The sequence below is a fragment of the Mesoplodon bidens genome, assembly GCF_964165515.1.
Source record: "Mesoplodon bidens genome assembly, chromosome: 11".
Lineage (NCBI taxonomy): Eukaryota > Metazoa > Chordata > Mammalia > Artiodactyla > Ziphiidae > Mesoplodon > Mesoplodon bidens.
In genome coordinates this window covers 83,313,399-83,331,050 of record NC_138167.1, presented here as the reverse complement: position 1 = coordinate 83,331,050, position 17,652 = coordinate 83,313,399, and the positions used below count along the sequence as shown (strand labels likewise).

Genomic DNA, 17,652 nt, shown 5'->3' with positions numbered 1-17,652 from the left:
CAAACCATCTCTTTGGCACAACTATTAACAAACTGAATATACTCTGGGAAAAGCTCTAGTGGAGGTTTTTTTTAATGAAGCTATGGAAAAGATAAAAAAGATTAAAGAAAACAAGCTGGGCCCTTAAACTTATCCCACTGGCACTTGTGAATCTATATGAACAAATATGGGTGTGTATTTCTGGCATGAAGGAACTAAAATGGCATAACCCTGAGTACTAGAAATAGGATTGGAGAAGTGCCTGCTCAGCTATGCAGAGCATTACACAGAGGTTAACCAGAGCTTTTCCACCTCAATAATCTGTTACTCTGTATTCCTGGAATGAGAACAGGACTCAACAGGTAGATTAACAACCTAATTATACATGTTATTAAGGATCACAACTAATTTTTAAGCAATTCCTTTGACAAAACTGGTTTCACATTCAGAAAAATTTCCACGTTTGGTTTACTTTCAAAAAGTGAAACTGTCTTTCATAACTCTTTGAAATATGCATTTTATGTCATTGCAAGATCACATTAAACTGCACTGAAATAAAAAACCTTTAGGAGAATAAAAAGCTCTGGGGAAAAATCAGTTAAATTTCATAGGCTACAAATATGAATCATAAAAACAACCTGTTTCTTTTTCTTTTTACTTTCAGTAGAAGAAACATGGTAGTGAGATAGTTATTTTAACAAGAGAACACATATAGGAGGTTATTTTTAATGTTACCTGATGCTTTGTCTCCACATACTACGCAAAGATCAAAAACCTTATTTGGTCCTTGTTCGGAGGAAGAATTATCTGTTAAGAGCTAAAGAAAACCCCCCCAAACAAACAAACAAACAAAAACACAATAATTTGTTGTTACTTAGTAATATTCTCATGTAAAAAATTAAAAGAACATTCAGTCAATCTTACTTTTTGCTTTCTTTTTCATAAGTTATTCTGAAACTTTGAACTCTATTAGGCATGCATCGATTAAAGTATTCTTAATTTTCTTTACATATAGATTAAAACTCCCATGTTATAAAAAGCACAGACAGAAATAATACCTTTTTAATTTGTTCGATAACTTGTTCCATAACAATTTCATTAAAGTAAACAGTCTTAAACACACAAATACATGAGTATTTTTTACTGTATCTCACCCATTACGTATTTATTATTCATATGGAACACATTAAAGTACTACAGCAGTTATCAGTCCTATCATGACATTTGTCTTTGAATAACTCAAAATATTTCCACATGGAATGACATAACTAAAATAAGCTATAACAGCATAAAAAGATAAATCTGATTTTTTTTAATAGAAAAGGAGTTATAAAGAAAAAAAATGCTGGGCTTCCCTGGTGGCGCAGTGGTTGAGAGTCCGCCTGCCGATGCAGGGGACACGGGTTCATGCCCCGGTCTGGGAAGATCCCACATGCCGCGGAGCGGCTGGGCCTGTGAGCCATGGCTGCTGAGCCTGCGCGTCCGGAGCCTGTGCTCCGCAACGGGAGAGGCCACAACAGTGAGAGGCCCACATACCGCAAAAAAAAAAAAAAAAAAAGAAAAAAATGTTAAAGCATTTACTTATAACTATGGAACATGACTGATATACAAAGGTATAAACTTTTCGAGCTGTCTAAGGTTTGGGTTACGTGTAGAGGTTGAGAGCATGGACTCTGGAGTCTGTTAATGACAGCAAGTTAGTGGGGACTAGGTGGGGTGGCCTTGGGCAAATCACCAAACTTCTTTAAATTATATTAAGAGCTCATCACTAGGTGCAGCTAATGTAATACTGGCAAAGAAATACTAGTTTCTTCTTTTAGGTTTATCTTTCAATCTTTCTGTCATTTTTTTTCAATCTTTTGAAATGTGAACAAATTAAATTCAAGCCAAAAAATGCGTCATTTAGTAAACATCTTCCCCTGCTTTAAAACAGCCCACAAAATAAACCTCTACTTTGACTCGTTTTCTTCTCTTAGGGGTGTGAATGCCTTCAGGAATAATTCTGATTTTAAAAACTTTAAACAGTCATTAAAATACCTGTCCCAGGGAATTCCCTGGCAGTCTAATGGTTACGACTCTGCACTTTCACTGCCAAGCGTGCAGGTTCGATCCCTGGGTAGGGGAACTAAGATCATGCAAGCCAAGCGGCACAACCAAAAAAATTTAAAAATAAAAAATAAAATAAAATAGCGGTCCCTTACTATGTTATAGTGGCATCATTTCTTCTTATATCACCATAAAAATCAGTCTTCAATGAAAACTTAAATAAACGAACAATTTCTGGTATTAGATGTCCTTTGAAAGCATCTACAACAAGTATCACTCTTTTCTTTAATAGCATATCTATTGCAAATGGTGCTAATATTTTATCTGCTATTATTCCTAAGGGTGGAAGAGACACTGAGAGGTTAATGGGCTTGCCCACATCCCATCTTGGTCACCAGACCAGAAATCAAATCTTTTTGGTCCAGGAGATTCTATCCTATACCTGTTTCTCTTTCATTGCTCTTAGAGATGATCCATAACGTAGGCAAAGTACCAATATCATCTTAATTTTTAAATAGAGAAAGTCTTTTGAAAAAGAGTAACTTTAGAGTGGAGAAATCTTATATCACCTCTTAAGCCAGGTGATATCACCAGTCATAAAACATGATGATAGTAAGTACCCTTGATATGATATGATGAGAATGGCACTTAACCTCTGTGATCCTCCTCCCCAAAACCCACAACCCCAGTCTAACCATGAAAAAAAAAAAAGAACATCAAAGTCCCACAGTAGGGCAACCTATAATATACCTGACCATTATACTTCAAAACTGTCAAAAATCATCAAATACAAGGAAAGTCTGAGAAACTGTCATAGCTAAGAGGAGTCTAAGAAAACATGACAAATGTAGTATCGTATCCTGGAACGAAAAAGGATATTAAGTAAAAATTAGGGAAAGCTATGGACTGCAGTTGATGTATAAATACTACTAGTTCATTAATTATAACAATTGTATCACACTAATGTAGAATATTAATAATATGAGAAACTGTGTGTTCGGAGATTATATGGGAACTCTCTATACTAAATGCTCAATATTTCTGTAAACACAAAACTGTTCTGAAAAAAAATCAAGTCTGTTAGTTAAGAAAATAAAGAAATTAAGGTATGGATAATGTTATACATTTTTTTAGTGACTTCCGTCTTTCTGATAAAATAATTTTATATATCCTATCCATTTTCTACCGTAGCTGTTTCTAAAAATAATATAAATTATGTAATTGGAATAATAGAACCGATCAGGATATATAGGCATAATTTTGTATCTTATGAATTTGGAGTTTTTCAATCCTAAAAGGGATTTTCTTTGATCAGTTTTTTCATCACAAAATACAGAACCCAATTTTAAGTTGGTACTCACCCTCCTCAAAGTCTCTGGAGGCAAACTTAAGGGTTCATTGTATTTGTATTCAAACATAGCAACCAGTGGTAAAAACAGCTGCATAACCATGATAGACTGCTTGCTACATCAATGAAGATGTAGTTGATTGACAAAAGAGGAAGCAAAAGTGACAAAGCTGGCAGCTAGAATATCAACTTCTTGATTTGGCAGCTGCTTGTTCAAGGCACAGGCATCTTGGTCCTGGAAACTGCAGCTATAGAATTCTATAGATGCTCCTGATTTGGAAGTTTCCTAACTGTGCAGAAGCAGAAGGTCACTTAGAAGAAGTTCTGAAGCATGCTCCAGTAGTTATTCTTGGAAACCTGACCTACAAGTGTTTCTTCAGCCTTTCTAACAGTTCTTTGAGCTCTCTACATTCTTTGTTAAATCTTTTCCTGCCCAAACTAGCCAGATTGGCTCTTACTGTGAGCCACTAAAAACCCACCAAAATATATGGGTGTGAGGATGTTTGAGGAAAGGAATAGTGGCTCGTAGGCGAGGGCAGCACATAATTTTATGCAAGATTTTTTCCTACCGAACATGCAGGACATAAAGTCTTAATGTCAGGACTTACACTTATGATATGCTTTTTATGTTTTTCAAGGGTAAAATAAAAAGAAACTCTAGTTATTTACCTGGAGGTGTTGTGCAGACAAATCAGGAGTTGTAAAAATAAACTGGTTGACACCTGTTGCATCTGGGGCTGTGAGGAAAACTTTTCCTGGAGTAGAATCTTGCCTGGCCAGAATGACTTTGCTTGGGGTAGAGCCACTGCGATTTGTCAGGATGAACTGTTTGCCTTGGGTATTATGATCAAGTGCTGTCACGATCTGGATTTTCTGGCCAGTTGGCTGCTCTGTAACAATCTAACACAATCATGTCATTAGTAATCAAGTCAACTTAATCTTTTTTCTTCTCTAAGCACAATTTTCTCATACCTTAAGACAAAGCTAGACTAGAAAAGCATACCATTACATACATACATTCAATATAATACACATACACACACACCATTAAATCTAGCAATTCTACTTTGACATCTTATCCTACAGAAATAAACAAATGTGCAAATAAAGCTACAATAGTAAGAACACATGGATCTCACTATTCTGATTCCTTCCCTTCCTCTCCTTTTCACCTTCCATTTACACAAACATATATTGGGTACATTCTATTTGCCAATCACTGTTCTGAGTCCTTGGATACACCAATAAACAAAACAAAATTTTTATTCTCATAAAGCTTTTATTTTAGTGAGGAAAGGCAGATAAAAACCAAATAAGCAAATAATATTGTCAGGTGGTATTAAGTGCTACAAAGTAAAATAAAGCAGAATAAGGTGAGAGTCATTGATGGAATGACAGTGATGAGGAGATGACATTTTTGCACAGACCTGAGTAAGTAGCAGACAAAGGCTTAGAACTAGCTAGGGGAAGTGCATCCCAGGTAGAAGCAGCAGCCTGTGGGGCAGGAAGAGTGTGTTCCATACATCTGAGGCAAGAGCACACCAAGAGCTGTGTGAGTGAAATAGAATGGGAGACAGAGATTTATGGTAGGAGGTGGGATCTGAGAGACAAGAGGGGCCAGACTGAATAGGATTTAGTAGGCCATAAAATGACTGATTTCCTACTGGATGACATGGAGATCCACTGAAGGGTTTACAGAGAAGAGAAGTGGCAGGATCTTTTGCAAATAGGATCATTCTAGATTTAGTGCAAAGACCAGACTATGAATGTTCAAGAACAGAATTAAGGGAGACCAGATAGGATGCTATTGCACAGATAATGGCAGCACTTGGGTATAATATATGGGCAGAGATATAGGCTGAGATCAGGGTAGCAGCCATGCTAGCAGTGAAAAATGATTAAATATGGGATATTTTATAAGGGAGAGCTGACAAGATATGCTGATGGATTGGACGTGGAATATGAGGAAAGAGTCGAGGATGACTATAAAATTTTGGCCTGACCAACTGGGAGGACAGAGTTGCCATCTACTGAGATGGAGTAGTCTGGGGAAGAGCAAGTTCATGAACAAAAAGAACAGCCTAGCATTGACGGTTTTTGTTGTTGCTAGGCAAATATTTTACAGGATAAACTCATTAAGCCAATTAAATTCCTTGATTCAATTTTAAAATGGCAAAGCTGATTTGTTTCCAACTTTTTTCTATTTCTCTGAAATTATTTTCATCAAGACTATTTTCTATGCAAAATTTACAGCAAAGTTCTGAATCACTAACCCTTTACACACCAAAAAAAAAAAAAAAAAAGTCACTGAGAGCCCAAAGAACTTCTGTTTATGTAGGTTGTATCTACTGATATTTACCGTATTAGAAATTCAAATAGAAAAATATTTTTAATATTTATTAATTCATTTAAAAATAACCCAGGGACTTCCCTGGTGGCACAGTGGTTAAGAACTGCCTGCCAATGCAGGGGACACGGGTTCGAGCCCTGGTCTGGGAAGATCCCACATGCCGCAGAGCAACTAAGCCCGTGTGCCACAACTACTGAGCCTGCGCTCTAGAGCCCGCGAGCCACAACTACTGGAGCCCGCACACCTAGAGCCCATGCTCCACAACAAGAGAAGCCACAGCAATGAGAAGCACGCACACCACAACGAAGGGTAGCCCTGCTTCCTGCAACTGGAGAAAGTCCGCGTGCAACAACGAAGACCCAATGCAGCCAAAAATAAATAATACATTTATTTAAAAAATAAAAGAAATAAAATAAAAACAACCCATTAAATGTTAACATAAGTAACATATTTAATGAAAAATAAATAATTTTCCAAACAAAAGAAAATTCAATGGGAAGAGTGGCACTGACTTACATTTTTGCAAACTGCTTTAATATCTGGCTTAATAGAAGCTGGATTCTCATACCTTCCTGGGCATTCAACCTGCTGCAACATGTTGTTTTGGTTAAAATATATAAAGAAAATCAAGCTTTACGTTTATTGGGTAAAAGAGGGAAGAATATCTTAACTATTTCTTCAAACTATGTAAACTGTTCTTTAATATGACACCAACATTTGACAAGTGATAGCTTTTTTAGAGGTTAGTTGCAATGTGGAATCAGAAACTATATATTAAAATCTATCCTGCAATGTGAATCCTTTACTCATGAGTGACTGTGTAACATTGTGTATTGGTCATTTGGGAAACACTGGTTCAGTGAGTTATGTACACCTTTTAAATGTTGACATATTTCATCATACAATATCACATGACATGCAGCCTCTGGAAAATTGCACCATATACTTGTGAGAGAATGATAGTGAAAAGGCAAATACTGTAACATTTTAGTATTATTATGAGAATGGTTTTGACCTTGCTGACTCTCTGAAAGAGTTCCTAGATGATACTTTGAAAACCTTTAGATTATGGTACTTCTTACTAGGACATAACTTTTTAAAAAAATGAAGACCCATCTATTGACATGGATGTCCTTCTACTGGTCCATTAAACCTCAGATTCCACACCTGTGGAATCTCAGAAACATTCCCTGGCTAGATCCTCACTCTACCACAACTCTTCATTAGTTGTTTTTCTTCTGTGCTCCCATAACACCCTATACAATTATCACAGCACTTACCATATCCTATTATGATTGTCCAATTATTCAACTGTCTCTCACTAGATCAAAGCGAACTTTTTTTTAGGGTTTTTTTTTTAACATCTTTATTGGAGTATAATTGCTTTACCTTGCTGTGTTAGTTTCTGTATAACAAAGTGAATCAGCTATACGTATACATATATTCCCATATCCCCTCCCTCTTGCATCTCCCTCCCACCCTCCCTATCCCACCCCTCTAAGTGGTCACAAAGCACTGAGCTGATCTCCCTGTGCTATGCGGCTGCTTCCCACTAGCTATCTATTTTACATTTGGTAGTGTATATATGTCACTGTCACTCTCTCACTTCGTCCCAGCTTACCCTTCCCCCTCTCCGTGTCAAGTCCATTCTCTATGTTTGCGTCTTTATTCCTGTCCTGTCCCTAGGTTCTTCAGAAGCTTTTTTTTTTTTTTTAGATTCCATATATATGTGTTAGCATACAGTATTTGTTTTTCTCTTTCTGATTTACTTGATCAAAGTGCACTTAAAGTCAAGGGTATCTTTTATCTCTGTACCACCAAAACCTAGCATATACTACACTTGGTATAAATAAGTTTGGTGAAGCAGTGAATGAACGGTAAACTAGACATACCTCTCCCATCTGTTGTTCAATAATTTGATGTGCAATTTCTTCTATGGTTGCCATGATTTAATTGCCAAGTGTCCTGCCAAACGTAAAAAGATGCTTTTTTACAATTATACCCATAAAACATATTTACTGAAGAATTTACTGAAGAATTACTGAACTGTATAATTTACAATTATACCCATAAAACATATTTACTGAAGAATTTACAAATGGAATTATATGATAGTTAGGATATGCTTCAAAATAATCCAGCTGTGTGGGTGGGGGTGGGAAGGAATAAACAAAACAAGAATGGCCACGTGCTGACAATTACTGAAGACTGCTGAAGTTTATACAGGGGTTCATAAAACTATTCACTGTGCTTTTATAAATTCTGAAAACGTCTATTAAAAAAACCCAAACTATTCAATACCAACCAATTTCACTTTTCAAAGATACTGAAGCCTAAACTGCAGACCTCTGATATAGATTAGGAATAGTTTATTAACTGAATAAGGGCAACCGAGCCTGTAAAAAAAAAACCACATCCCTGTAGTCATTTAACACACTTTTAAAGCAGTATATTGTAAACACTGACAAAATAACTGCATTCATTCAGAAGACTAGATTTCTCTAGAATTTTGTGATTGTTCTTCATTGTTCTATTAATTTGAATTTTAATGTAAAACTGTCTTCAAATGGATTTGAGAGCCAGTAAGATTAATGGGTTGACTTTGGCTTTTGCTTTTTCTCTGTATCAGGTAGTCAAGAATACAAAAATTATTTCTGACTTTATCGTATTATATACTATCATAAATTCACTAATATTCTGTAATTATAATTAATGTTAATTGCCAAATTGTCTGATTTCTTTCAATTACTTTTAAAACCTTAAATGCTTCAATTACTTGTTCTAAAAGCAATACACAATATTTAGATTAATTACTCAACTCTCTCTCACTAGATTGAAAAGTAGTGCCCTCAACCTCTGGAACCAACCAAGGAGACAGTTACTTCGCAGGTCTGTGTGCTCTGGGTCCATGATGGCAGTGGCAGCCCTCCCAAACTCTGACCCATCTTTGGGGGGGTCATTCTTCCCTTTTCTTGAAGGATAACACATGTTCAAAACTGAATAGCTCTACTGCCCATCCAGTAGGGTCCCAGAAATCCAACAGCCTTCATTCATTTCATCCCATCTCTGTCCCCTTCAGTCCAAGCTGGCAGCATTTCTGCTGGCATGAAATTTCCAGAAGTCTTGCTGCCTCCCATGCAATTCATGGGGGTCCAAGCCATCAGACAAGAGGGTCCTGAACAGATCTCTTCAGGGTAACTCCATCTCTATTCCTGGCTTGCGCTGTATGTAGATCTCAAGGACACTGCTAACGTTGTAGTCTTTTGAACAAGGCCACTTATTTTCTCCCACAAGAAAAACTCTTCCTCTGAGATTCATTTAAGCCAGTTACACTACAGTTTTTAGTGACTTTTATCGTCATTCATTCATTTCTGTTCCAATTTCATTACTCATGGATGATCTGACACTGATTGTTGTCCCTTTCCTGCCGTTCTCCCAGTTTCCTGACCTCAAAGTCCATTAATACTCACCCAAATGCTACTTTAATATTGTGCTGCCAGATTGCTCTAACATATATATTTAATAAAATTTTAGCTCTTAATATTCTTCAAAGCCTTTCCTTTAACTATAGGACATGAGGTGTCCTTTTATTTATTTGTTTGTTTATTTATTTATTTATGGCTCTGTTGGGTCTTCGTTGCTGTGCGTGGGCTTTCCCTAGTTGCGTCGAGCGGGGGCTATGCTTCCTTGCGGTGCACGGGCTTCTCATTGCGGTGGCTTCTCTTGTTGCGGAGCACAGGCTCTAGGCGCGCAGGCTCAGTAGTTGTGGCTCGCAGGCTCTAGAGCACAGGCTCAGTAGTTGTGGTGCACAGGCTTAGCTGCTCCATGGCATGTGGGATCTTCCCGGACCAGGGCTTGAACCCGTGTCCCCTGCATTGGCAGGCGGATTCTTAACCACTGTGCCACCAGGGAAGCCCATGAACGTGAGGTGTCATTTGTTAAACCTTACATTCTAGCCACATGCACTACCTGTATCCTTGAATTTACCATGTTGCTTCATGTTTCCATGTCTTTGCGAATGGCTTCTCTACCATGAATGCTATGGAATCACTAGATCAACATATTTGTTTTCCAAGACTAAATTTAACTCAAAAAACTGAGGAAAAATAAGCATTCTTTACATATTGTTGATGTAAGTATAAATTGTTATATTTCTAGAAAGAAATTTGCCTATGTCTATGAAGTACCTTAAAATGTCTATGAAGTGCCTTGAAAATGTTCATACTCATTGATCCAATAATTCATTCAATATTCTTCCATTCAACAAATACTTGTTGAGTGCTTACTATGAGCCAGGCATTTTTCTAAATGTTAGGGATTGAGCAGGGAGTCTTAAAACAAACTTCCCCTTGTAAAATTTATATTTTGGTGGGTGAAACAGACAACAAATTTCAGCTACTCCCAGAACTGACTTTCCTGGATGATTGTCTAATATACACAAACTGTGTATATGAAAAGCCCCTAGAAGGCAAAAATCAACTTTGTGTCAGCACCTTTGACAAACAGCAAGATCTCAGGATGCTTACAGAACTGAAACACATCCTCAGTCTCCTGTTTCAGAAGTACCAATGTCTCTTTAATGGTCAAAGAATAAAGTTTCAGCCCTTCTCCTGGTATGTTTTCAGTATTTACTAAGCCCCTATAACATGCCTGCCACTGCAGACACAAAGCAGCATTCCTTTATAGTCTGACTTCCTCATCTTCGCATTTTATCTCCTACCAGTCCCAGAGGGGCCTCTGTTCAGGACAACTGGAATGTTGTTTATTCCCCAATATACAGTGCCAAGCTCCTCTTCCCTCATTTAAATTTCCCCACCTTTAAAACTCAGTTCTAATTTTTTTTTGTTTTCAATCCAATCTTTCTAGATGGGTACAGCATTTATTGTGTATACTAAGGCTGTTAACAAGGACTCAAGAACAAACTTCTGTTTACTTCTAATATTGTATGCAAAATTTTATGGGAAGGTGCATTTTTCTAGCGAGAGTCCATGGCTTTCATAAAAGATTTGAAGAGGGTGCACAGGGTCCTATATGACTTCTAAAAGTTACATGATTATATAGACTGTTAAGCCTTTATCATATGCGGTTTCTTTTGTCTTTTCTATTCCCCAGGAGTAGGAATTATATTTTGTGTAGCAGACATACAAAGAGTAGATATTTGGGGAATGTCTGCTGCCTTTGATTTCCTAAAAAAAGACTGACATGTCCCTACAAAGAATGATGAAATTACATTTTATGCGACCCACTTTTTTAAAAGAATAAATAGGGCCTCCCTGGTGGCGCAGTGGTTGAGAGTCCGCCTGCCGATGCAGGGGATACGGGTTCGTGCCCCGGTCTGGGAGGATCCCATATGCCGCGGAGCGGCTGGGCCCGTGAGCCATGGCCGCTGAGCCTGCGCGTCCGGAGCCTGTGCTCCGCAACGGGAGAGGCCACAACAGTGAGAGGCCCGCATACCGCAAAAAAAAAAAAAAAAAAAAAAAAAAAAAGAATAAATAGAAATATCTCCTTTAGATCTACCAAACTGACACACAAGCAAAATCTAAAATCAATCATTGTGTATCAACCAACCGCACAGCAGACACTGTTCAAAAACCCTCCAAAGTCGAAGGCCTATTTACAAGTTCCGGAGGCACAAAACCCCTAAAGGGCTTCATTTCAAGTCTTTTTGCTTTTCCTTTCCAGTTTTTTTTTTTTTCCAACAGCTGACGTATTTGGTGAAGGTTACGAGACAGGTTTGGCAACATTTGTCATTCGTAAAACGGCATCTGCTGGAGTCAGAGGTACAGTTTCTTAACAAAAGAGCTACTGGAAGCTTGGACATGCCCACTGCTCTGAGGACCCTTGGCCGTTCCATTTTATTTCTCAAAAGATACAGGTCCAAAGGCAGCGGCCACTCCCGCCCCCGTCGGTCGTGAAAGTTGAGAGCATTATTCCATCCGTCCTGTGTAAGCACGAGAACTAGCCAGAGGCTCGCGGTGAAAGGGATCCGGGCCTCGGCTCGCGGCCACTCGCAGCCAGGCCGGCCTCTCCGCATCCCGCCGGCGCTCGAGCCCACGCGGCGCCCCGGACCCGGGGGCGGCGCGCGGCTCCCTCAGGCGGGGGAAGCGGCAGCGCCACCGAGACGGAAGCTTTTCCTGTAGGTGAAAGGTCAGAGGCGCCGCGGGAGAGGCTGCCGTGCGCGCCGAGCCGCTCGGGGACTCCCTCTCGCGCCCGCCGCCCCAGCCCCTCTCCGGGCTCCGAGCCCCGCGCCGAGCTCCGGCTCCGGCTCCGGCCTCGGCCTCTCTCGGAGCCCCGGGCACTCGGTCCCGCTGCTGCGGCCGCTCTCTGCGCTCCCAGCCCGCCCCGAGCAGCGCGCCGCGGCACTGCCGGAGGGCGGGTTCTGCCGGCCGAAGCCGCAGGCTGTTGGGAACGCTGGGGGCGCGTCCGTTCGTACCTGGGAGGAAGGGACCTCCCCACGGTGCCCGCTCCGGGCGCCGCTGCAGCTGCTTCTCTCCTCACCCGTCCCTTCTTACCGGCGCTTCTCTGCCGAGCTACGTCCTTCGCCGGGCGTAGACGACAGCCCCGCTGCAGCGGCTGCTGGGCGGCGGGGGGGCTCCGGGAAGAGACAGGTTGGAGAAAGCTGAAGGGGGGAGGGTTAAAAAATGGGGGCAGGGAGCTTTCTGGGTTTGGGTATTTGGGGGGGGTCAGAGTTCGTGACCCCTCCCTCGGCTCCTCGGTGCGCGCTCCCGTCCGCGCCTGCGCATGCGTGCAGTGGAGAGGCGGCGAGAGGAGGTAGTGACGTTCCCCGGGTAGAGGGATGAGAGAACCCAGCCTCTGGAGGTGGACTATCCCCTATCGGATGGGAGGAAGACTGCCTCGCCGCAGCTGCGCGTCCCTATTCGGGACTTCGAGAAGCCGCGTGGCCTTAGCGTTCCGTTTGCAAAAGGCGGTCGTTAAAGGAAGTTTTGAGACTGTTCAGATTTGAGCCAGGATAGATAACCCAATCAGTTTTAGACAGTTCGGTTTCTAATTTGTGGTGAAGTGGGCTCTGTTTCAGGCTCTTAGCTTGGACTAAACGGCTTATTAGAGGACTAACAAAACTGGGTAGATCCCGATAAAGTATTTTAAATACCCTTAAATAAAACAAGCTGGGGCATAGTCCTCTATATAGTAAGGCTAAGTTTTACTTATAAAGTCTTGTGAGTAAATAGGCATAAGGGCTAAATGGAGCTAGAATTTAATATAATCACTTAGAATGAAAGCTTCCGAAGACTGGCTTTAGTCTGTTTCGTTCAGCGGTGTATTCCCGAGCTTATAGGACAGTGCCTAATGGTCAATGAAGATTTGAGAAATGAGGCGTTGACGGAACTTCACGTTCTGATAGTGGCTCCTGAGGCACCGAGGTGTGGCAGCAAGGGCTGCCCTGTGTGCAAAGCACTGTGTGGTTTAGATTTTAAGAGAAGGGGGTCCTCAAAATGTCTCTTAGTTTTGATTGGCACTAGAAAAGCAGTCACGGATTCAGGCCAGAAACCCAAGTCAGGGAAAACAAAAGTGCACTGGTAAGGAGAACATCTCCTCTGTCATTTCCCTCTGGAACTAGGCGGCTGGACAAAGAAAAGGGGCAAGCAGAAACCCTTAACAAGTAAAACTATGCTGTATGCCTCATTCTCTAGAAGTTTCCCTCTTCCTTTTAGTACCGTTTGTTGTGTGTTTGGTTGTTTTAAGGCAGCCCCTCCTCCATCCACCCAAATTTGGGATCAAATCATTAAGTTTGTCCCAAAGGCAAAAGCTAAGAAAGTATCCTATAGGTCCAATGGGAAAAGGCAATCTGAGACCTCTCCTCTATTCTCAGGGCCTAATATGCCATTTGGGGAGTATCTTTTGTGGGTGAGAAATAGCTTCCCCTAATTATGATTCAGGAAAACAGGTCAGTGTGGTTCATCCTTAAATGTGTGACTATAAAAAATTATGGTTTAAAAGACATCATCCGGGGGCTTCCCTGGTGGCGCAGTGGTTAAGAATCTGCCTGCCAATGCAGGGGACACGGGTTCGAGCCCTGGTCTGGGAAGATCCCGCATACCGCGGAGCGGCTGGCCCCGTGAGCCATAATTACTGAGCCTGCGCGTCTGGAGCCTGTGCTCCGCAACGAGAGGCCGCGATAGTGAGAGGCCCGCGCACCGCGATGAGGAGTGGCCCCCACTAGCCGCAGCTAGAGAAAGCCCTCACACAGAAACGAAGAGCCAACACAGCCAAAAATAAATAAATAAATAAATATTAAAAACTAAAAAACAAAAACATCATCGGGCTTCCCTGGTGGCGCAGTGGTTGAGAGTCCGCCTGCCGATGGAGGGGACACGGGTTCGTGCCCCGGTCCGGGAGGATCCCACATGCCGTGGAGCGGCTGGGCCCGTGAGCCATGGCCGCTGAGCCTGTGCATCCGGAGCCTGTGCTCCGCAACGGGAGAGACCACAAGAGTGAGAGGCCCGTGTACCGCAAACAAACAAACAAAAAAGACATCATCACACCAAAAGTAAATTTAGTAAATTTATTGTGTATAAATATAATACATATTAACATTATTTACAGTGCTAATATTTTATTTATAAAGGATCTATATGTCTATCTGGACAATAAGATACAAACTATATTATCATTTTAAGTAAAAAGTGTTTCTATAAATTTCTCATTTAAAAAAAATAGTATTTCGGGCTTCCCTGGTGGCACAGTGGTTGAGAGTCCGCCTGCCGATGCAGGGGACACGGGTTCCTGCCCCGGTCCGGGAGGATCCCACATGCTGCAGAGCGGCTGGGCCCGTGAGCCATGGCTGCTGAGCCTGCGCGTCCAGAGCCTGTGCTCCGCAACGGGAGAGGCCACAACAGTGAGAGGCCCGCGTACCGCAAAAAAAAAAAAAAAAAGTATTTCAAGATTGGTTCTTAACATGCTGTATGACCAACTCATATAAAAGAACCCCCCCCCGCAAAAAGAGGGATTTGATATTGAGGCTTTTTGAAAATTTACTACTACCTTTATCTTAAAACAAAACAAAAATCCTACTAGAAAATTTCCATTAGAAAATAACATTAAAAGTGGCATAGGCTCCAGAATGATTTGCATATTAGAGGAATTAAAAAAAAAGATCCATTTGAATTAATTTAACTCACCAAATACTGGGTGTCCGGTGCATGCAAGGCACTCTGCCAGATGCTGAGGAGGAATCTCAAATGAACAAGATACAATTGCTGTTCTCAAGGCTAGGATGTGATAAGCACCATAAGAAAGTCTGTTTAGGAGCTAAAGGCTACGGAAGCATAGAGGAAGGAGACAATAGATCTGAGGAGGAACAGAGACAGAAGGACTAGGATCAACTGTTACAGAGAAGTCTTGGATAAATAGGCAGAAATGGAGGTGGGGGAAAGGATGAAGAAAAACAAAATGATGTGAACAGAGAAAGGTTGGGTTGGGGTTACCTGCAATGTATGATACCTGAGGAAAAGTGTTCCACGCCAAGCCACTCGGAAGCCAATGAAGGTTGTAAAGAGCAGGGATGAAACTAGATTAGAACTATGCCTTATAAGATGGCTCTGGCAGTGTTTAAAATGGGACCATGCAAAGAAGGCATTGGAATTAGAAGAAAAGTTATGCCAGTCACTGGGAAGAGGTAACAAGGACTTGAGCTAGGGCAGATGCAATAACAGAAGGACAATGAAGACAGAAAGGATACAAAGGCAATTCTAGAGGGTCCCACTGACACTTACAGGCAGATTCTGGAGTCTAGGATGGTGTTTTTCCATTGCAGAAGAAAATATACAGATTTGAATGAAAAGAAATTGAGTTTTAGGCATATAAAGTTTAAAGTGCTTAAGATGTAGATATCCAACAGGTACTTGCAAATATGCACTTGCGGGATGGTGGAAAGAGCAGGTCTAAGATCTGAGTTATAATGAGGGAACTTTGGGGACTTTGAGTTGGAGATGACCAGAATGCTGTCCTTACTTTCTTCAACAAATATTTTCACTTAAAAGACACAGGGTAGGTATTTTGTGAGAAACTGACATATTAGATATAGTATCTGTCTTCAAGGAGTGGGCAGTGTAGTAAGAGAAATAGGATTTATCTCTCTGGAAGTTCCAGTGACGATATTTAACTACAATGGATCTTAAACTTCAAAACCTGAGTACAATGAAAGCACACTCTGAGACATATCAACATACGCTGTGACAACATTTACATTTTAACTGAATTACTAAATAGCAGGCTTTCCCTATTTCTAGATATATTCTACCAACCAGATATAACATACCTTTGGCTAATAAAACTACACTTTAAAGTTGTCTTCTTCAATTAGTTGTTTCATTACAGCTTTATATTAAACAAAGGTTTCTCTGATGATCTCATTTTAAGAAATGCTACTACATACTCAAAGAATCAAGGTTTTGGTTAAAAAAGAATTAAGTATCTTGGGCAAAGGACAATAGGAGGATACTGGGTACATTAGGGAACAGGGGAAAAGAGGTTGGGGAGAGGTTCAGAAACGTGGGATGATGCCAAAGATAACCTTTCTCATTCTCCTAGACTCTGGAGGGTCCTCTGCATTTACAGCTGCCACAGATAAAGGAAGAACACTGGTTGGAGACACGTACTAAGAAGGCCAGCCTTCCCCTAGCTTGACCTGGCATCTCTTGTCTAGGTTTCCTTCAGCATCCTTTTGGGCTTAGCATTATAACTGCTCTTTTCTCTTCCTTATGAATAAAAGGAGATACTTGAAAAGGATTTGATGGAAGCACATGTATCAGTGTAGTAAATACAGTACGCTTGGGATCTAAGTACTATTTATTTATTTATTTATTTATTTAAGTCTTTATTGAATTTGTTACAATATTGCTTCTGTTTTATGTTTTGGTTTTTTGGCCATGAGGCATGTGGGATCTTAGCTCTCCGACCAGGGATCGAACCCACACTCCCTGCTTTGGAAGGGGAAGTACTAACCACTGGACCACCAGGTAAGTCCCTCTAAGTACTATTTATACTTTCTCCTCATTTATAGAATGCATCCAATATTTTTTTTTTGCTAAAATATTAGCCATCAAGAGAGGTTTTTGGGGCTTCCCTGGTGGCGCAGTGGTTGAGAGTGCACCTGCTGATGCAGGGGACACGGGTTCGTGCCCCGGTCCGGAAAGATCCCACATGCCACGGAGTGACTGGGCCCGTGAGCCATGGCCACTGAGCCTGCGTGTCCAGAGCCTGTGCTCCGCAACTGGAGAGGCCACAACAGTGAGAGGCCCGCGTACCGCAAAAAAAAAAAAAAAAAAAGAAAAAAGAGGTTTTTGAAAGTAGCTTTACAACAAGATGTATGTATATAATTAGGTTTCTCATTTGACATTGAATGAGCAAGGTTAAATAACTGATCAGCTTCAGTGAGGGTATGAAGGATTGATAAGGGGGAAAGGGAATGTTACTATTCCACATTTAAAACATCTTGGCGGAGAGAGTGGTTCAAGATGGCGGAGTAGAAGGACGTGTTCTCACTCCATCTTGCGAGAGCACTGGAATCACAACTGACTGCTGAACAATCATTGACGGGAAGACACTGGAACTCACCAAAAAAGAAACCCCACATCCGAAGACAAAGGAGAAGCCACAGTGAGACAGTAGGAGGGGTGCAATCACAGTAAAATCAAATCCCATAACTGCTGGGTGGGTGACTCACAGACTGGAGAACACTTACACCACAGAAGTCCACCCACTGGAGTGAAGGTTCTGAGCCCCACGTCAGGCTTCCCAAACTGGGGGTCCAGCAATGGGAGGAGAAATTCCTAGAGAATCAGACTTTGGAGGCTAGTGGAATTTGATTACAGGACTTCGACAGGACTGGGGGAAACAGAGACTCCACTCTTGGAGGGCACACACAAAGTACTGTGCACATCAGGACCCAGGGGAAGGAGCAGTGACC

General features: G+C 41.2%; 1 protein-coding gene across 7 annotated transcripts in view; it reads right to left on the bottom strand.

Moving 5' to 3' along the window:
• The window catches only part of NR2C1 (nuclear receptor subfamily 2 group C member 1), a 42,338-nt gene extending 29,489 nt beyond the window's left edge, over positions 1-12,849 (bottom strand). For 3 of the 7 annotated variants that reach the window (XM_081249285.1, XM_081249288.1, XM_081249291.1), the window contains exons 1-5: positions 12,157-12,849; positions 7,616-7,688; positions 6,240-6,311; positions 4,043-4,273; positions 715-796 (exon numbers count right to left, since the gene is read on the bottom strand). In XM_081249285.1, coding sequence (XP_081105411.1) covers positions 715-796; positions 4,043-4,273; positions 6,240-6,311; positions 7,616-7,669 — 439 coding nt within the window. In that variant the 5' untranslated portion in view covers positions 7,670-7,688; positions 12,157-12,849. The remainder of the gene's footprint in view (positions 1-714; positions 797-4,042; positions 4,274-6,239; positions 6,312-7,615; positions 7,689-12,156) is intronic. The other 4 variants (XM_081249287.1, XM_081249286.1, XM_081249289.1 and 1 more) reach the window with 4 other exon arrangements.
• Positions 12,850-17,652: the final 4,803 nt, after the last annotated feature.